The following is a 21,609-nucleotide window of genomic DNA, read 5'->3' on the forward strand; positions in this document are numbered from 1 at the left end:
CCCTTCAAAGCTTCCCATGCAGCACAGCAGGAGCCAAACTGGCCGCTCGGAAGCCAAAAACCATAATTGCGATTCATTTACCCAGGAAGGAACGCCTTACTTTTAAGTCGGAGATAGCAGTCGTTGCAGAAGAGTTCATTGTTTCGGATGCGGACCTCGGTTCCCGTCTGAGACCCCCCAAGGTCGCGCTCGCAAGCAACGCACTGGGCAGAGAGAGGAAAAACAACCATGAGTAAGAGCACAATGAGCCATGGTTGTCCGAAGGAGAGCCTTGAACTCTTCACCCGCTTGGGCAAGAGCAGGGGTTAGTCATATTAATAGGCAGCTAAGCCAGCAGAGACACTAAGGTGTGTCACAAGCAACCCCGTAAAGTGGCACCATCTAAAATGTAACAAGAGGAATGAGTAAGGTTAGATGATCAGGTCTTGGCTCCCTCAGACGTGGTGATTATATGGCACAAGGGAATGGGAGGCGGACGGTTTTGGCACCAAGCACTTCTGGCGGACGGCTTGCAGGCTGCTGACAACAATATCTACTTTTAGTTCCACATTTGTCCCGTTCATCTTCCCTAGACTTTGTTTAAGATTTCGTTAGTGGAATTGCTACATGAGTTCACAGAATTCCACCTTTCTGCTTCTCCCACGGGTGTGAACACCCTCTGCCTTACACTATTAAGAGGTTTTCTAGTAGCATCAAGATGGAGCGTGCTCAAGGCTTCAGTAAAAAAGCCAGATTTCTCCAGTCCTGCGGATAGGTTCTCAGCCTTGTCCTAGAAAAGGTTTTGAGAGTTCTATGTGGGAATGAAGTTTACACGAAGCAGTGGCATTGTTTCTCAGTTATATTCTAGGACATCTCCCTAATGTCTATGGTAAAGACCACAGAGACTAGAGGAAATTCCTAGAGCATCACCAATAATACTTTTCTCCCTGCCATTCTTTCCTCCCACGTCTCGTATTATTGAGGGAGGATTGCTCACTGCCAGTGAGCAAATGGAAAACCTACTTACCGAGACGTTTCTGTCTCCAAATGAACGGAGCAAAACATTTCCTACTCTCCCTAATATTACTCACAGTACTTGTCACTGTTTAATTAGTGCGAACAGCACACTGTGAAAGCACCCTGAATTAAACTACGTACAATTAGGATGTTGGTAACACTATTAGAGAAACTGTGAGAATGTTCCTTTGCCAACTTTTGATTGTGGTTAAGAGTGGCGGCCTCTAATCTGGAGAGCGGGGTTTGATTCCCCCACTCCTCGACATGCAGCAGGTTGGCCCAATCACAGTCCTGATAGAGCTGTTCTCACACAGCAGTTTCTCTCAGAGCTCTCTCAGCCTCACCTACCTCACAGGGTGTCTCTTGTGGGGAAAGGAAGGGACGATAATTGCAATCTGCTTTGAGACACCTTCAGTTAGTAAAAAGCAGGGCATAAAAAACAGCTCTTCTCTCTCTGAAATGGACAGATTATTGGGAATCTGCTGTCAGTAAACAGTCGCTGTTATATATAGAATAACGTAACTTTTGGTATTTCGTTACGTTTCTGATATAAGTGTTTTGTTGTGCCTCGAAACATTTATTATTTAAATTTGTATCCCGACCTCTAAGGCAGTGGACCCCAACCACTGGGCCATGGCCCGGTGCCGGGCCGCAAAGGCCTTGGCACCGGGCCGGGCTCCCTCTCCCTGCCCCCCCCCCCGCAGTGAGAAACTGGCCACCAAAGAGAAGGCTGTTTGTCCTTGAGGCAGTCAGAAACTTCAAACATTCTGATTAGAGCCCCACCTGATACGCTTATGGCGTGGGGATTTGGACAAGATCTCAAATGGGGGAAGACAGCCTCTGAGAGAAAAAGCAGGGGTGGGCAGCAAGAACTGTGTTAGTGCTTGACTCTTGTGGCCCTTTCCTGCATGCCCAGGGAAATACCAATTGCCACTTTGGGATCGGAAGGCAAATTTCTTCCAGGCCAGACTGGCCAGAGATTCTGGTTTTCTTGGGAGGAGGGGCATCCTCTGGACATGGAATTGGGGGTGGACAGGTAATTGTGAGTTTCCTACATTCTGCAGGGGGTTGGACTAGATGACCTTGGAGATCCCTTCCAGCTCTGTGATTCTATGACACCTTTCAGCCTCCCTAATCTCACTAGAGCCTCTTGTGGCACAGAGTGGTCAGGCAGCAGACATGCAGTCTGAGGCTCTGCCCATGAGACTGGGAGTTCAATTCCAGCAGCCGGCTCAAGGTTGACTCAGCCTTCCGTCCTTCAGAGATTGGTAAAATGAGTACCCAGCTTGCTTGGGGGTAAACGGTCATGACTGGGGAAGGCACTGGCAAACCACCCCATATTGAGTCTGCCATGAAAACACTAGAGGGCGTCACCCCAAGGGTCAGACAAGACCCAGTGCTTGCACAGGGGATACCTTTACCTTTAATCTCACTAGGGGTGCCAGCCTCCAGCATTACAGCTCCTCTCCATGCAACATAAATTTGTTCCCTTGGACAAAATGGCTGCTTGGAATGGCTGCTATATGGCATCATACCCCACTGAATCCCTTCCCCTCCTACACGATGCAGGCTCTATCCCCAAAGTTTCCAGGTTTTTCCCAGCCCAGAGCTGGCAACCCAAAATCCTACTGAGAGCTACAGTGCTTTAACTAATGATAACCTGCATGTATTCTAGATGGCCCAAGGGCCACAGAGGATAAACGGGCACCCTTGGTCTTTTGAATCCCTGTCTTCAAGGGAGCTAACTGGACCACTGCACTGTGCATCACATGGTTGAACCCGGCCACCTTGTAAGTCAGCTGCCATGCAATCAGCGGGGTTAAAAGCTCCTGCATGTCCCAGGTGTTCCGCCCAGCTCTCACCTTAAAACAATGCAAATGATAACAAAGGCCAAGAGACTCGATGATCATGGCGGCTCCTTTGCCCAGAACAGTCTTACAGTATGAACACACACGCTTTCCACTGACCGACCTAGATGCAGAATGAGAAGGTGGCGGCTGAGAAACAGGCTTAAAAGGAGTCAAGAGAAAGACTGCTTGGAAGAAACCGCTGGGGGTAGGGGTGAACCATAACCCCAAAGTCAGAAACTCTCGGAAGAAATTTGTGTTAGTATCCTGGAATAAACTCTGCTGAATTAGCTGTTCTGGAAGTAGCCACTTTCAGTTCATTCTCGAGCTCCAATGATTAAATTAAGAAAAAGAGAAACACGTAGATTTATTTTTGCAAAATATTTGTCATTTAAAATGTTTAAATGCTCCTTTTCAACATAAACACAGGTCTAGAACTAGCAAACTACTCAGTCAAATTCTAATATACTTCAGTACAGAAGCAAAACATTTTTTTAAAAAAAATCTGAACATCCATCACATGATACACTTTTGTTTTGTTTTTTTTGGGGGGGGGGGATCAGCCAGAGACAAAACAAAAATCTGACTTCAGAATGACAACGATGATGAGGGCATCAGAATTCCTGGAGGAAAAAGGCCCTGTCTCTCATGGAGGCTAATCGAAACGATACAGAGGATTATGCCTTTAAAGGGGCCTCACTGAAAGTTCTCAGTTGTGGAGTGGTTTTATAAAGCATGTATTTCGGTATTAAAGGGGATTAAGATTCATAGAGGAAAAGCCTATCATAGTGATGACTAGCCATGTTGACAAAGAGAATCCCTGAAACACCAGAGCCAGGATGCAATGTCAGGGGAAGGCCTAGGCCTCCTCTATGCTCTGTTGCTAGCCCTTTGGTTGACTACTTTGAAATGCAGTGTGCTGGACTAAACAGACCACTGGTCTGATTCAGCATGGATCTTCTTATGTTCATTGCCTGAAGTTATCAGAACCTAGGCCACTTATGGCTTTTTAAAGGTTAAAGCCAACTCCTTAAAGTTGGCCCCAAAACAAATTGGTACAACAATAAATTGGTAGCTGATCTGAAGTTTCAAAATAGATGCTGTAAACTGGAGTCCACCAAAGCCATGCTGAGCCAGCGTGGTGTAGGGATCAAGAGGCGGGTTTGATTCCCCGCTCCTCCATATGCAACCAGCTGGGTGACCTTGGGCTTGTCAGAAGCCCTGATAGACAAGGCAAACCGCATACAAAAGACTGTATCCTAAGTAGATGTTGTTAAGTGTTTTTCCTCCAAATTTGCCTCTGCATATCAGAGAATTTTTTCCCAATGCAACAGCAGCAAGATTTGCCAAATGTGGACATTTGGTTAGACAAAACTAGAGAACTGGCTATAATAGCAAAACTGGCCAACTTAGTCAGCAGAAGACCATTTCAATAATTCAATGATCATTGGGACCTTTTTAAAAGAAGTTGTGGACAAATAAATGTATATTATTATTTTTATGACAGTACAGGTCATTGTCAAACATGAAATAATATATAATAGAGATTATAGAGTGTAGCTGGGCAGATATATGGTATATTGAGAGTTTATTTCATAATTGTCTAAATATTAATCTAAAAGTGATTCTTTTTCTTTTTCTGTTGTTAGAGAAAAGAGAGGCATAAGAGCCAACTTTTCTTGGATCCAGCCCTTTCTGATCCAAGGACTTCTGAATGGAACATGGCTCTATCCATTTTCCTGCTGCAACCCCTCCAAAATAACTACCCCAAAGTTGGGAGCATTAGGAAATAATATGGTATATTCAACTGGGTCTGGGGAAGGGCACAGCGAACCAGAACATCCTCCCCCAACCCAACATGAGTAGAAGTACCCTTCCATTCTAGATACTATGTACTACAACAGACATTAGAAGATACTCAGTGCTATTAGGCACAAGCTGTACTAGATTGTCAGCATTTATGTGTTTCTGTCAAGTATTCTGCAGGTAAGTCACTTGCCTGCTGCGCTGTTGGAGTCCAGTCTGGGAAGGCGAGGTTGGGGCCTGGGCCTGAGGAACAGGAGATGACGCAGAGGGGAGAAGGTGGGGCAAGGATGACGCTTTCACAGAACTGCTTGAAGACGAAGGCAGGCTGGAAGCGGGAGTGCGCATGTAGGCCCGATTTGAAGTGGACACCACTGGAGGCGCGTGGTGGCTGAAATCTTGACTAGATGACAAAGATGCTGAGGAGGCAGACTGGTGCATCCAGGAAGGGTTCTTCCAAGACTGCGTTCTTGAAGAATCCAGGTTATCTAAACTTTCACCTCTGGAACACGAAGGTTACAGATAGATACTTGCCACTGTAGCTTGCTTTATTTTATTTATTTATTTTAAAACAATACACTACATGCTACATAACTATTTTTGAAAAAGAAATTAATTTGTTATCTTACAGTAGAAAAAAAGGAAAAAAAATAAATCTTGTTCTGGGAGACAACTATAATATTGCATCATCATAATATCATATCACATACTACATTCTACATGTTTTCCAAAATATAAATATACAATTTATAAATCAATTATTTCTTTCCATCTCATTTTTACTGATCAATATAGTCTATGATTGGACTTCACTTTCTTCTAAAATCTGATGTTAGTCTGTTACGCATCAAATAGGTAAGTCATTTGCTGGATCAGTCTGTAAGATCTGGTGAAGTTTCTTTCTTCTATCTTGATGCAAAGAAAATCCTGGCAGATGTTACCTTATACTGAACAAACTCATTCTAAGATTATTTAGTACAACGTTTAATAACATGCATTTTGGATCTAGTACAAATTTAATGTTCAGCATCTTTTGCAACTCGTCATGACTCATAATCCAATATTTCCTTGCTTTCTGACAAGTCCACCGCCCCCATGGTTTTATGACTGGTTTACTCCACTTAATTGGATTAGACAAAGACCATACAATCAAAGGCATGCCTAGAAAAGCCCCAGTTTTGAAAAAGTCTGCCACATTGTTGTGGCTAATGGGAGTTCCATTGTAATCAATGGGGCTCAAGGACCGTCAACTTCCTTAATCCCTGAGAATCAAGGTTTCAGGGTTAACACAATAGGAACACTTATCTTGTTTGTACAGAGTTGTCCTAACGGTTATGTCCTTCAATAACAAAACAACTTAATGAATGTTCAGAGAAGGGGGAAGCTGCATGGGTGTTCTATATCTATTAGTGGCACACACACTTATGTACACATGGTTTGTGTATAGGAAGATAACATTTTAAGAAAATTCCTATGCTGGGGAAAAAACAGGTTCTCTGGTTTGCTCTCATCATAGGAAATAATGGAGGTTGGATGGGGGTACCCAATTTGGGTGCCCCTAGTCCAGTCTTGGGGGTTCTTTCGAGGAGAGGCTCCTGCATCCATGGTGCAAATTTGGTGTCCCTACCTCAAATCCCCACTCCATCCCCGAGCCCAAAAAAGATGAAAAGACAAAAATCCCCATAGGGGTAGTCAACCTGTGGTCCTACAGATGTCCATGAACTACAATTCCCATGAGTCCCTGCCAGCTAACGCTGGCAGGGGCTCATGGGGATTGTAGTCCATGAACATCTGGAGGGCCACAGGTTGACTACCCCTGGACTAGAGTGGTGCCATTGGTTTCAATGGTGCCAAGTTGCTTCAGCCATCTCTGAATCAATTCAGTTGAATGAAAATTGCACTAGGTGATCAGGACGCATCCAGCAGGGCTCTGCTTATGTTCTAATGAAGGCCTCTGCCTCTGTGTCCTGTTGTTGTCCATTCAGAGGAACTGGCTGGCTACAGTGTGAGACTAGACGGTCTGCTGGTCTGATTCAGCAGGGCTGTTCTTATGCTTCAATCAGAGTCAGTGTGAGAAGCATCCATGATGTGCTTTCCTGGTATATGAACCAGGAGAGTCTTTGTTATAAATGGACTGTGACAATGTCTTCGTATTTGAGGAAAAAAGGTTTGTTTTCCTGAAATGAAAAACTAAATGGGATCCCTGTGTTTTTGTACCTGGAATTAACAGAAATTCCTTTGCTGCCCTACTTTGTAGTGAGTTCCATAATGGCAGAGTATTTTAAAGCTAAAACTGGCAAGGAATGGAAACTGCTTTCCCACATGTGCATTACCTCCTCATTTTACTGCCGGGCAGACTGATGGGCTCTTTGTGCATGCTGGAACTCCGCTGCCTAATCCAGCTGTTGTCCGTGTGCAGAGAGGTCTTCTTTCTCATTTCCTGGAGGATCTGCTGCCTTTCCTGTTCTGCGGGGGACAAGCCCGGCTCTTTCGGAGGTCTCTTCTGTGAGTCTCCAGCAGGCCAAGACTGCTCCGAGTATTTGCTCTTCATGCCTAGTTCGAAAAGGAAGTAAAACTTAAAAACAAACAGAAGGACACAGCCAGATTGAAAGGGGGAGGGAGGAGAGACGACTGGTAAAAAAAAAAAATCTGCAGAAAGTGAGCCAAATAACAAGTTATATTATCATCTATGCATTCTAGGATTAGTCACAATTTGTGACAGAGCGCTGATGGAAAGGTGAACCATGCCTTGCTTTTTGCAAATGCAAATATAGCTCATCGGGGAGAAGAATATTGGCGTCAAGTTGGCTGTGACTCATGAGTTTCCCTGGCAAAAAAGCAAATCTAATGTTTGAGGGTGACAACATTCAGCCTAGAATGCAGAGCTGTCATTTGTCGGCAGGAGTGTTCAGCCAGCAAAATGGTCCAAATGGTCTGGATCAGGGGTAGTCAACCTGTGGTCCTCCAGATGTTCATGGACTGCAATTGGAATTGTAGTCCATGAACATCTGGAGGACCACAGGTTGACTACCCGTGGTCTGGATGACTCCTGAAATGGAACCAATGGCCGCCATTCATCCCTACCATTTCTCTTTAAATTTGAGCATGCACTTACCATTCTTATTGGTATGATGTTCATCGAGGTCAGGAGTTGATCTGGATTTGCTTCTGGGAAGAACCAAAGACATATTACAGGTATAGCACGGGAGATTTTTAAAATGCCATCAATGTGATGGGTTGCAATAGAAATAACGGGACAAAGTAAAGATCTGGGGCCTTTTGGGTGAAAGTTAGTTGTGACTCATGGTCTCTTCTGAGGCCAAGTAGCATTCAAATGAAGCCAGATGCATTTGCAAATTTAAAAAAAGGCCTACGCAGCAACAGAAGGACCAGGGGAAGGAGCACAAACACTTTATTGACACAGGCAAAGTGAAATACTGGCTGTTAGAAGGCAGGGGTAAGCATATAAAGTTAACATGACCCATGGGTTCCAACAAGGAAATCTCAGCAGCTTATGCAGTTTGCTCTCCTAGACTTAGTTCATGCCTCATTCAGAGATCATGGCAAGATATAAACAAACCGTGATTGAGCTGAGCAGAACAAAGTTGGTTGCCATGCTTATGGGGTCCTTTGGTTCACCCCACCTCGTTGGATATATGCGTAGCTTGACTTGAAACTTCTGAGTCTGAGTCAACTGCAGCTTGCTGTGACGGCTGAGTGCTGGTTCTTTGGTGAACTGGACATTTCTCCCCCAGCCAGAATACCAAATTTTGGTTAAACTGCAATTTAGAATTGTCCCTTTCGGGGAGTGAAACTCCAACCTTTGTACCTTTAGCTGAGAGAGAAAGGCAGCTGCCATCCCAGCAAGGCACTCCTTGCAGTCAAAAGAACATTTGGATTCGGGTCAGTGGTGTACTAAACCTTCCTTTCCCCCCAGAATGGCAACCCTGAGTGCCAAGTTTGGAGTCTGTTACTATGAAGCCATGCCTGGACAAAACCTGGCTGGGACACAATGGAGAGAAAGGAAGATTTTTCACTCCCATAACAGAAATGTTCGCCACAGCCTTTTGCAAGGACCAAGGCTTGGTTCACTCAAGCATATATAAAACTTGGCTTCCTGATACGCAGAGACTGACAGATACATGTTTTATCTGGGGTGCAGGGCTGGTTAATCCATGTAGCTATGGGCCCCATGCTTCCAGAGGCCCCAAGGTGCCTTCCGACATGTATAAGGGCCATAGCTTCTCTCCTCTCCACCTTTCCCCTTTTCAAGGACACTCTGAGTGACACCCCTTTCCACTGTGGGGGGTGGCTCTCCACATCCAGTCTGGCTGCTGCTAGTGCCCTGCAAATCCTTAAACTGGCTCTGGTGCCTGAAATCACTCCTGCTGGGGGCACCACGGTGAGAATTGCTGGAGAAAACAATGTGGATCTGAGCAGACCAGTGGTCTGACTCCGCACACACACATGAACACGGGAAGCTGTGATCATGCGATCATTGCGGTGGTGTAACTTGTGGACTGCTCAGCATCTCCAAATCATACCCTGGCATCACAGTAGTCAACTGGCCAATGGAGACTTGGTGAACTTCCCTTCCCCTCCCCATGAAAGACACTGTGTGAGGTAGGTGAGGCTGAGAGAGCTCTGAGAGCTCCGTGATTGACCCAAGGTCCCCCAGCTGGCTGCATGCGGAGGAGGAGTGGGGAATCAAACCTGGCTTGCCAGATTAGAGGCTGCCGCTCTTAAGCACTACCCCAAGGTAGATTAGTGCATGTTAAATGTCACTGGGCTTTGTGTGGGTGTGTTTTAACTACAGGAAGTCTAATCTCCAACAAACGCTTCACCCCCGTTGACTGTATCCTTCACCATGCAGAGACATAATTATACAAATGACCCGTTAAAGAAAACCTGAACAGGTGACCATTCCAAATGGGGAGAGATCATGCAATATCCCTTATTTTCATATTCCAAATTAGCTTAATTACTGACCTCCTCCTCCACCCCCAATTTGGCAGCATACTTACTTATCTGCACTGAAGCCGCCTGGTTGCTCAGAATTTCTCAATGTATCATAATGTCTAAAGTAAATAAATATGCATGTTTCAGTAAATAGGCAGGACCCATTGGGCTGGCAACACAGGAAAAGCCGGTAATATGAAGAAGAGGCCCCTACATTTTGAGCAAGAAATTCTGGCAGAAGCAGATTTGCATCTGAGAAAAAGGAAGCTGTAAGAGACGGTAATGACAGATCAGGAAGTCAGACCTGTTGTTTGTTGTATGATTTACGACAGGATCATTAACTATCCATGGCTATGTCCAATGCCAAGTTTTTAGCACTTGCAGAGAGGAGGTAACTGGTATCTGAACCCAATTCATTATAGGAACAGCCCAAGTGCACATGGGCCTGGACTTCTATTAAGAAGCCAGCATGTTTGCAGTTTCTAGATCAGGGATTCCCAACAAGGGGTCTGTGGAGGGCATCCTTGGGAACCAGAAAGCTTTTTCCCTCCTGCCTTAATGGATGTGATCTCAAGCTAAGGAACCAGCCGCTTCCATTGCTCTCCCTCCCCTCCTCCCAAATGCAAGTTCTCTTGTAGTTACCGTACATGGGAGGGGGTGGAGCCTGCATGGCTACACCTACTTTAAGCCACTTCTGGCAACAAATTATTTTTAGTCTTCCCTTCCCCCCTGTCATCCTCGAGCCTGCCTGTTAGTGTAGGTGGTAATATCACGTCCAGGGGTGTGGCATGGGGGGTGTGGTCAGCTGACACCACTTCCAGGGCTCCTTGAAGCCTGAAAAATTATTTCAGGGGCTCCTCCACAATCAAAAGATTGAAAAGACTGAAAAATTTTCATAGTCAGAGTAGTTCAGCAGTGGAACAGGCTGCCTAAGGAGGTGGTGAGCTCCCCCTCACTGGCAGTCTTCAAGCAAAGGTTGGATACACACTTTTCTTGGATGCTTTAGGATGCTTAGGGCTGATCCTGCGTTGAGCAGGGGGTTGGACTAGATGGCCTGTATGGCCCCTTCCAACTCTATGATTCTATGATTCTATAAAAAGGCTGTTCTAGATGGTGCAATTGAGATGAACAGTTTCAGTGATATGGAGAATAATATTCTTGGAATAAACAGTGAAGAGGGTAAAAATAGGTAGCAAAGGGATTTTGGAATTTACTCTCATTTATCTGGCCCCTTCTGAAAAAACCTTGCTTTCCGAAGAGGCAAGGAAAGCCTGTTGCAGAAATATTCACTTGCCAGAACAACTTGGGACATTTTAAAGTCATTTTTAAGTCATCATGCGTCCAAGGTGAGGGCTACCACAACACTATCACACAGTGAACAGTGACAGTGGGAGATTCTTCCACAGCATGTGCAATCTCTAGCATGTATCCTGGCTATTCACAAGCAACTAAGGCCCTGGTAGGCAACCAGTACGTTCCTCTGGGACTATTTACATGGCAACATCTAAATCAATCCTATTGCTGCCAGAGGATGCAGTGATGGCTGCAGGAATCAACAGCTTTAAAAGAGAGATGGATGGATGGATAGATGGATAGATGGATAGATAGATAATGTCTATCAATGGCTACTCATCTTGGTGACTGAGGGAAACCTCCACATCTAAAGGCACTAATCCTCTGAATCTCAGACTGGAGGAAAGCTAAGGGGAAGGCCTCAGCCTGTGGTTGGCCATTGAGGGAGACGGGATGCTGGACTAGATGACCTGCTGGTCTGGTCCAGCCAGGCTCTTTTGTTCTTCAAGCCACTCTGCTTATTCATCATCTTGATACAACAGGCATGTCTTGCTTTGCAGACTACAAATTACACTACTAGAGTGGATTAATTAATGGATTTCCTAAGTTTCACTGTCATGTTACTTTGCTGCATCATTATGATTTCAGTTCTCCTCCAGATGACTTTCCAGATGGGAATTAGAGCTCCAAGTCGATAGAGAGATTTCATGCATGGAAAAAAGTTATGTCTTTGAGACTTAAACACTTTAAAATGACATAACTGGCTTCCTCAGAACAAAACTACTTCTTGGTGGCCTTTCCACAGAAGTGCAGGAGGAACAGGACACTCCTGTGACACAAACGCCTCTCTAGTCAAAACTAACCCCTCATACGGCAAACTTATCCCCCACCCGAAAACATAAAAGAGGTGCCAAAATTAAAGTATGGTTTTGGCACAAAAAAGGATTGTTTCAAACACAGCCTCCCAAATTTATGTGGCACAAAAGCAGAAAAGAAACATGTCATTCACACCTTGGATATTGGGGTCTCTGTGCCGGAACTTCCCGGACTTGTTCCACCACCTGCAGTTTCCGCTGCACTTCTTCCTGGTGCTTTGGCTCCTTGGCGTAGTAAGCAAGGTCCTGTCCATTGTGCCCTTCAACATGCTCCACTTCCTGGAATTTCCTGTCTTGCTCCAACTGCAAAGCCGCTTCTTCCTGGAGTCTTCTCTCCTCCTGGAGTCGCCGCTCCTCCCGGAGTCTTTGCTCCTCCTGGAGTCTTCTCTCCTCTTGGAGTCTCCGCTCCTCCCGGAGTCTCCTCTCCTCCTGGAGCCTTTGCTCCTCCTGGAGTCTTTGCTCCTCCTGGAGTCTCCGCTCCTCCTGGAGTCGTTGCTCCTCCTGGAGTCGTTGCTCCTCCTGGAGTCTCTTCCTTTCTTCTTCTTCCTTATTGTACTGCTCTCTTTCCCCTTCCCATTGGTTGCTGGTGCCATAATGGTCAGCTGTCCCATTTCCATTTGTTCCCCACCTGGAAGCTGGTGGCTCTTGAGCAGTTACGGAGAGAGGATCTGACTTCCATACAGCCTGTTCCTGGAGAAAGAGGACATGGTTTAGAGACACAGACAACATAGGACATATTGAGTTGTGGGGAAGGGCTCCGGTGTGAGGTAGCCAAAGTACTGACCTGCGTTCCAGAAGAAGGATGAATGCAGCTGATAGTATGGGCTTGAGCCAACGGATTGAGGAACGCAGATGGAACTGAGAAAGAAAGGTGGCTGCCCCTCCCCATAGTATGTTTTTATTATGGTACATAAGCTTCATAAGTCAAATTGAAGAATCTTCTTGATCCTTCCTGCCATGCCCATCACTTAATGACCGCACCATCAAGTAACAACTTACACATGAGAAGAGTCAGACACCTTACTACTAGAACATCCATATTTTCCTCCAACAAAGTCCAGTCAATTCCTACATTTGATGATTACTCATGAAGTGTAAGAAAAACTCAGGCTGTGTGTAAACTAGCCCATTGATGGGCTGTTATTTTTCAGATGGCAGCCAAAAATGCTCTGGAGTGTTAAGTTTCAGTCCATTTATTGGCTTTATATTAGTTCTTTCTGCTACAAGCTTCAGCCGATCTCACCTGCTATGCAAGGGTACTTTCCCCCCGCAAGCCACCTTAATGGCCAATTCAAAACTATTTACCTCCAACAAAATGCAGTCAATTCCTATGGGCTTTCCGCACCGGGATCCATGTAGCAAATTGTTTGCTGAACGAAAAATCGCCATTTAAAATAGTGGAATTCGTCGTTATGCATACCTGCCTTTGTAGTGGAATCCAGTTGCGTTTCTATCGTTTCCCACAGGCTTCCGGTCTCGGCAAAAATCGCTAGCCAGGAAGCGCTATTGCCAAGCTCGTCCCACCCCTGGCCGTCAAGCAGCCAATGGGCGGCTGTTATCATGCTCCCAAACAGCCCCTTTCCCTTTAAGAAAGGGATTTTTGGGATTTCCCTGAAAGTGCTACAACGAAGCGCTTTTTGCAGATTGGTTTCAGGAGTGTTGCAGATTGTCAACGACGTTGTGCATAACGGCAAAACTGTAGCGTTTTCAATTAGTAACCATTGTGCAATTTTGAAGGAGTGCGGAAAGCCCCCTACATTTGATGACTACTTATGAAGTGTAAAAAATACTCAGACCATCTGTAAACTAGCCCTTTGATGTCAACAGTAGCTTGGATGGGCAGGCTAGAGCCCCTCAGAGCTGCCAGTGGGATGCTCTTAGTGGGAGTGGGGAGGAATGCCAGAAATTAACGCAACATGCCTACATGACCAGTGATGTAGGAAAATGGGGGGGAGACACTCTGGTTTTGGGGCAAAAACTCTATGATAGAATTAGCTTCTAACCATAGAGTTTTGCCCAAAACCCAGAATATTATCCCTGATGTCCCTACGCAGTCATATTGCATTAATTTCCAGCATTCTTCCCTTTTGAGATGGCTAATTGGGTGGGAGAGGTGGGGTTTGGAAACATTAGCCCCTCCTCACCCACCCACCACACCACAGTCTTGATCCAAATCAGGCTCCTGGGGCTCTTAATTTAATGCATTTATTCACTCCAAGAGCTCTGCCTTTCTCCCCAAATGAGAATGCAGACGTTATTCTCTTCTCCATTTTATGGAGGTAATTGTCAAATGAGCCTATGGGTTGAGAGCTGGGCCAGGGGAATCTAGACCCAACTGCTGGGTCACTTCTAATCTGGCCCTCAGACCACCCTTTACAAAGAGTGTGAAAAATTCTGCTTGGAACCGGCAAATGGGACTTGGGCTTCCTTTACTCTGAGTTTGCTTGAAGAGCCACTTTTAAAGATTCTATCCCACTCCTGCCAGAGATGATTTTTTTTTTAAAAAGCATGCAGTCTGAAGAAGAGTTCTGTGAAACCTGAAGAGCTGCTCCCACTGCTCTGTGATTTTTTACTTGGTCTTAATACAAAGCCGTATTTGGCCAATGTGGTTCCTATTTGGACTTTGTCCCTGGCCAGCCCAACTGCCTGCACTTCCTGTTTCAGAACTCTGTGCCCTGCTTTTCAGCATGAAAGCAAAATGAGGTTTTCGCTTCAGGAAAGAGCCAAGAAAGGTCAAAGCACAAAGGGTTTAGGACACACCTCTGTTAAGTATCGAGAGCTCTCCTTCTCCACCTCTTGCTGTGCTTTCAGCCATTCTTCCTTCAGCCTCTCCTGCTCACGTTGGTATTTCTCCTAGTTTTTTTTTTTTTAAAGAACAGTATGTTACAATTAGCCGAGCTTTTCTTCTTTGCAATATACCCAAACAGAAATGTAATCTCTTTTGAACCAATTAAAAGAAACACATAATTGAGGAGCTGGGGGACATTGTATCCCCCAATTTCAGCAAAAGCTTGCTTGCTTATTTATTTATTTAATCGGTTTCTATGCAAGGCAGTGAACAGCAAGCATTCGTTGTAGGCAATGAAACAATTCAGCAATAAAATCTATAAGCTTTAAAATCGCAATTAAAAGGAGTAAGAATTATTTGAACTGTCACCATCAACAATCCATTCCAAGAGTGAGTTGATTGACAAAATGGCAGATGGAGGAAGGAGTTGGAAAGAAGGGGGGGGGAGGCCCGGTAATTTCTGGAGGTGTAATTTCCTGGCTGGCCTCAACCACAGGCCCAGTAGAAGAGCTCCGTCTCACAGGCCCTGAGGACTGTGTTAAGTTCGGTCAGGGTCCTGATGTTCCTGGGCAGCTCATTCCACCCGGCAGCCTTGGCTCTGGTTGAGGCCAGGAGAATTTCTTTAGGGCCAGGATCCTTATCACATTAGAATTACTATATCACAGTTATCTCTGAGGTTTGTATTGGTATTTACTACATTTTTATTCTATATTTCCTTCAGGAAGTAGAGGGTAACATGCATTGTCCTTCCTGCTTCCATTTTATCATCATAACAGCCCTGTGATGTAGGTGATGCTAAGAGAGAGAACTGGCCCTCGGTTACCCAATCAGCTTCCCCAGCAACAAAGGCCTGGTCATAGCATTTCTCTTTGCATGGTACGAATAAAAATAGTAATAACAAAAACAATACCAATTATTTTTAGCCTGCCTTTCCCTGGAGGCTCAGGGCGGGTGACGACATTTTAAAAACAATGAAATAATTCCACTTCAGTAATTACGTACATGGGTGGGAGGGAGGAGGATCCCCATGGTTTATTTCTAAAAGCTTATTTATACTAAGGCTTATTTCTAAATGCTGTCAGATTCAACAATGTCAAAGCCTGGATCAGAATTCCAGCACTATGGACTAGCTACCATTGCCAGCTCTAGGTAGGGACACTCCTGGATATTTGGGGGAGGAGCCTGGGGAGGACAGGGACCTCTAGCAATGCAACATATCCGCCCTTCCAAAACAGCCATCTCCTCCAGGGGAACTGATTTCTGTAGTCTGGAGATTAGATGTAATTCCAGGGGATCCCCAGGTCCCACCTGGAGACTGGTATCCTCTAAGGCTTGACATGGTTACTCAGTAGTAAGATAACGTATTGGAGGTATTTTGCATGGAGCCAACAAGTTTAGACCGCTGTATTATACTACAATCGTTGTTCTGCATTGAATATAGTCTGCAGAAAAACTACGCTGCAATGCTTTCTTCATGGAACAATTCATACCCCTGCTCCCTGTAGTTTTGCCAACTCCACTCTATTAGAAACTCAGTGACATGCTTTGTTCTCTTATGCAGTCACTAATCTGCATAGCCAAGGAGCTTCTCTGCATGGCTTATATAGCATCTGTACAGGCAGGAGAGAAATGAATCGGTGAAAAGCTTCTTTCAGAAACAAAGCTTAAAAGACGCTTAAAGCACCAAAGAGGCAGTTCACCATGCAGAGCAAAATTAGTTTTGTGAAGTAAATTCACTCTCCTGTGCAGAGATCAGAAAAATCACAATGTATTTAGTGAATTTTCATCAGCTTTTCCATCTTTATGTCCTATGAGGCTCAATAAGCTGAACACTGGTAACCCCTAGTTCAACTAAACCATCAGTACAACCATTTGACAGTTCTAATTTATGGGATATTGGACACTGGAAAATGTGAAAATGCAATTTGGAGCCTTTTGCTCCCTGACTTATGTTGAAAGCTTTTGGACTGTTACTTGCTTATTGTAGGGAGGACATCTGTCACTCTTGAAAGATACTATAAGCCTCAACAACTGGTCAGGGATCAAAAAGTAACCACTAAATGAATCTCAGGGCATTATGTGGCAGCTGCCTCCTCTTGTTAATTCCCCCTATTCTTGCCAGTTTTTCCTGTGTTGGGGGGAAATCATACACCAGAGCAATGCCACTTGACAGGCTTGTAGAGAAAATGCAATAGGATAATGCAGAAAATAATGCAGATAATGCAGGTGGGGAGGGGGGGGAGAATGTCTCTGATAGTAGCCTGGATCCCTGCTTAAGTGCAAAGAAGGCCCAATCCATAGCACCTCTTACACAGAGGCAAGAGCTGAGAGAACACAAGCCAGAACAAATTTATTTCCATCTGGCCTCTGCCCAACCGGCACGGATCACCTTTCACAGATATAAAATAACCCACCGGATCTCAGAAAGACTATTTGGCAAGCGGAGGCAGTTTTATCTAAAACTGGCTGTGTATTTATGGACGGTGTGGCTGCTGGTTAGTTATGCTCATATTGTTTTATTTTCAGGCTACTTTCGTTATTGCTTCGCTCATGACTCGTTTTATGTTTTGTACACTGCTTGGGGTACGGCTTCGGGCGGGCGATTCCGTTTGGGAGTGTTAAAATGAAAAAGGAAGGAATAAAAGAAAACGAGCAAGAAAATTCCCCCCCTTAACTTCTAATGTAATTTTCCACCTAACTCCCCCTCTCCTAACACCATGATTAAGCTATAGCTTATTAACTTTTTCACTTCCACATAGGGAGGTTAGTCCCACAGCGAAAACTGGGGAGACCCCAGAATGACAACTTATCTCCAGACTACAGTGAGCAGTTCCCCTGGAGAAAGTGGATGCTTTGGAGCGGGGGTAGTCAAACTGTGCCCCTCCAGATGTCCATGGACTACAATTCCCATGAGCCCCTGCCAGCAATGGCTCATGGAAATTGTAGTCCATGGACATCTGGAGGGCCGCAGTTTGACTAGCCCTGCTTTGGAGGGTGGATTTTATGGCACTGAACCCCACAGAGGTTCCTGTCCTCCCCAGGCTCCATCCACAATGTCCAGGGTTATGAAACCAGATTTGACCACTCTAGTGACCTCCCATCCCCTGCCAGTGGCCCACGGGGACCTGGCAGCCCTACTTCCATGCATCATTGCCAGACCGCACAATTCGAGATTTGTGGAAAGAGCCTCGGGGGCTGGAAGCATTTAGGGAGAGAAGGGAGGTCAGGAAGGGTGTGATACTGTAGACCCCACCCTCTGAAACTGACATTTCTTCAGAGGAATGGATCCTAGTTGACTGGAGATATAATTCTGGGTCAACTGCAGGCTCCACTAGGAGAGCCAGCTTGGTGTAGTGGTTAGGAGCACCGATTTCTAATTTGGGGAGCCGGGTTTGATTCCACGCTTCCCCACATGCAGCCAGCTGGGTAACCTTGGCCTTGCCACAGCACTGATAAAGCTGTTCTGACTGAGCAGTAACATCAGGGCTCTCTCAGCCTCACCTACCTCACAGGGTGTCTGTTGTGGGGAGAGGAAAGGGAAGGCGACTGTATGAGACTCCTTTGGGTAGAGAAAAGTGGAATATAAGAACCAACTCTTCTTTTTCTTCTTCTTCTTCTAGGCGGCTGGAACCCTACTTCCATGTGGTTTTCCCCGCACAAATGCTCATGACTATTTATTTCTAGTCCATGAGCAGCAGCCATGATATGCAGGAACATGACACAAATACGATGAATATGTATGATTTCCACAAGGAGTTTTACTCTCTGGATGGGGAACTGGGGGCATCAGCTCGAACATCAGAAGGTCATAATGCCATAGACTCCACCCTCCAAAGCAGCCATTTTCTCTTGGGGAAATGACCTTGGTCGTTTGAAGAGCAACTGCAACAGCGGGAGGTCACCAGGATTCCCCCTGGAAGTTGGCAACTCTAATGGGCCCAAGCTTTCCATTAGGAAGAACTCAGTCTTCAAAATATGAGGAGGGCTGCAGTCCCAGGCATCTTTACTTGAACCATACTTTACTGAACCATACGGGACTTACTTCTGAATAAACATGGTTAAGACCCTATAGCACAGTCTATAAATGAGCCAGTGATTCACCCACTGAGGTCTGGCAACCAAGCAGCCTTTCACTACACCTTAAAATGGTTACAAGTGGTTATCTGTCGATAGCCCAGACAACAGAGCAGCTGGTCAGTTCTGCTTGGAGGCCTAAGATCCCAAGGCAGCTCAGCAGCTTCTGGGAGTGACAGGCCACAAAGCACTCACCTGCAGCAGGCGGTCCTGTTCTGCCTGCCATTTTTCCTGTCTCTTCCTTTCTTTCTCTTGATCCCAAGCCCAGCGGCTAGAAGCACTAATGGGTGGAACTGGAAGCTGTAACAGCAAAGGCAGATGAGATGTACACACAGATCAAGAATCTGCAAAATTATTAAATAAATACTTTCAGGCAAGAAGCTAGGCGTTCAACATGGGGACATGGATTTCTGAAGGCTATTTTCTGGAAATCAGCAACCAGAAGTGGGGAAGGGATTCCTGTTGCTTTCCAGTTTAGGGTTGCCAGCTCTGGATTGGGGAATTCCTGGAGGCCTGGGGACAAAGCCAGGGGAGGATGGAGTTTGAGAAGGGGGGGGGAACCTCAGGGGGGAATAATGTCACAGAGTTCCCTTCCAATTTGGCCAGTTTATCCAGGGGTAAGAGGTCCTAGTCAGGAGATTGGTTGTAATTCCAAGAGATCTCCAAACCCCTCTAGGAATGCTGGTGACCTTTGTCTTGGTTGCTATTTCCCAGCTGAGCTGAAAACTGAGTCAGAGGGTGGTTGAGAAGATGTGCCCTAGGGGTGGGTTGAAGGGGAAAAGCAGAGCTGACAGATAGATTAAGCTCCACTCAGATCCCCTTCCGGAAAATGCACAGCCCTGTTGGCATGTTGGAAGCAAGAGAAATAATTGAGAATCCCTAGATAGGCAACAATAAAATTACTTCCTACAAAGGTAAGTGCCAATAAACGGTTTGGTCATAAGCTCTGGTCGTCACCATCATTTCAATAACCAAATACTCACGTCAAGTATTGCAGGTTCTGAGCCTCCTGTCGAATTTGAAGTGGTGAGGAAGAAGCAACAACAAAGAGAAAAGGATGTGTATTAATGTAAGATGGAGAACACTGTTTACACATTAAGCATTGTCCTGGGCAAAATTTCTCTTTGGGTGCCGAGGACTCATCAATTACCCTCAGAAAAAGAAAGATTTGAGTCACGTGAAATCAAAGACTTTACCTCAGCCTTGTCCACATGTTACATTTTCACCACAGATTTCACCCCCACCCCAGTAACTCCAGGAACATCAGCTACCATGATCAGGAAGAAACTCTCCTGGGTTTCATAAAGAAAAAAAATTTCAACAGGAGTTCAGTACTCCCAACTCTTGAAAGTCTATATTCCTGAAAACAATGCTAGAATTGCCAGTACTGGGCTGGAAAATACCTGGAGATATTGGGGAAGAGGGCCGTAACCCCTGGCAAGGGCTGGATTTGGGAAGGGACCTCAGCAGGGTACAGTGCCATAGAGTTCCCTCTCCAAAGTAGCCATTTTCTCCAGTGGGACTGATCTTGTCATCTGGATGTCTATTTTAATAGCAGGAGATCTCTAGGCCCGACCTAGAGGTGGCCAGCCCTTTGTTTGGTTGAAATTTGGATAGTGATGGTTATCCTTCCTGTCCTTTACAAAAAAGCTTTGTTTAGAATTGGATTGGATTGTTTGATTTCATGGGTACTGAAAGCCACCTTGAGCTACTGGAAGGGTGAGGCAGACTTAAAATATACATTTATACATATATGAAAGACGTTCTTAGCTGCTGCATTTTTAAAAAAAGAATATAAGAACCTATGAAGAGTTCTGCTGGATCAGATGAGTTGTTCTTCTAGTCTAACATACTGTCTTACACAACAGTTAACTAGTTCGTCTGGATTGCCAACCAAAGGGCAGAAAGACTGAAGCCTCCATTTGAAAGTAAGAAGAGCCCTGCTGCATCGGACCAGTGAGGGTCCATCTAGTCCACCATCCTATCTCACACAGTGGCCAGCCATTTCCTCTGGAGGGCCAGCAACAGAGCATAGTTGAGGCTGAGGCCACACTTCCTGGTTCTGTGATTCTTCCTAGGCCTCGCTTGCCTGAAGCTATACAAACGGTAAGGGTTCCAGGGCCAGGACAAGAAAGGATGTACAAGTGGGAGCCAGCAATCAGGTGTTCCCAGCTATGCTTGGGACCACAGTAACACCAAAATGATAAGAACTATTGCCTGGTCAGAAGTAAAACGTCCAGCCAAGAGGAAATGCAACAGGAAATGCGAGCCCCCCTGTGCACTTTCCTCTGGAAGGGATGAGACTGGAAGGGCTGGAGCAGAGCGCATACACCTGAGCTGTGGGATACAGGATGCGTCTCCTGTTTTACTCAACCACAGGAACCTTCTCTACTGGCACTAAGACTGATCTGCTCTCACCGGATCTCTGGAATCTGCTTATTGGCTAGAACAACTCCACATCTCCCCCCCCCCCGGCTCCAAGTATTGGTGCCAAATCTGGGTTGGGAAATTCCAGGAGATTTTTGGAGAGGAGTCTGGGAACCTCAGTGGTGCATAATGCTATTAGAGTTCCCCCTCAAAAGCAGCCATTTTCTCCAGGAGAACTGATCTCTGTTGCCTGTTGAAATTGTGGGGGACTTCTATGCTCCTTGTGAAGGTTGGCACTTCTCTGCCCACAATCGGCTAAAAATATACAAGCGCTTGTCCCCAATCACCTGACATGCCGCTGTAACCAATACACAGCCAGTTCTATCAATTAAGAGCATTACTATCCCACACACGGTATTTGAAAGTCTGTGCACCTTTATTCTTTTTAAAGATTCGAATCATCAACAATGACAACTCCTTTCTACTTATAAAAATGCTTTACGCTCTTTGTTCTGCTGAGAAAAGACATTAGAGGGGCATGCATTATCCACTTTTCAGGTGTCATCTGAAGAACATCGTAAGAAAGAAATGGGCTGAACACCAAGGC

The 21,609-nt window shown here is 45.5% G+C and overlaps 1 protein-coding gene across 10 annotated transcripts in view; it reads right to left on the reverse strand.

Moving 5' to 3' along the window:
- The window catches only part of LMO7 (LIM domain 7), a 195,668-nt gene that overhangs the window by 5,142 nt on the left and 168,917 nt on the right, over window positions 1–21,609 (reverse strand). For 9 of the 10 annotated variants that reach the window (XM_077343966.1, XM_077343965.1, XM_077343964.1 and 6 more), the window contains 10 exons: window positions 19,619–19,644; window positions 18,831–18,935; window positions 14,534–14,626; window positions 11,910–12,463; window positions 9,671–9,724; window positions 7,762–7,814; window positions 6,980–7,199; window positions 4,843–5,148; window positions 2,859–2,967; window positions 101–203 (listed from right to left, as the gene is read on the reverse strand). In XM_077343966.1, coding sequence (XP_077200081.1) covers window positions 101–203; window positions 2,859–2,967; window positions 4,843–5,148; window positions 6,980–7,199; window positions 7,762–7,814; window positions 9,671–9,724; window positions 11,910–12,463; window positions 14,534–14,626; window positions 18,831–18,935; window positions 19,619–19,644 — 1,623 coding nt within the window. The remainder of the gene's footprint in view (window positions 1–100; window positions 204–2,858; window positions 2,968–4,842; window positions 5,149–6,979; window positions 7,200–7,761; window positions 7,815–9,670; window positions 9,725–11,909; window positions 12,464–14,533; window positions 14,627–18,830; window positions 18,936–19,618; window positions 19,645–21,609) is intronic. The other variant, XM_077343961.1, reaches the window with a different exon arrangement.

The sequence above is a fragment of the Paroedura picta genome, chromosome 6 (genome assembly GCF_049243985.1).
Source record: "Paroedura picta isolate Pp20150507F chromosome 6, Ppicta_v3.0, whole genome shotgun sequence".
Taxonomy (NCBI): domain Eukaryota; kingdom Metazoa; phylum Chordata; class Lepidosauria; order Squamata; family Gekkonidae; genus Paroedura; species Paroedura picta.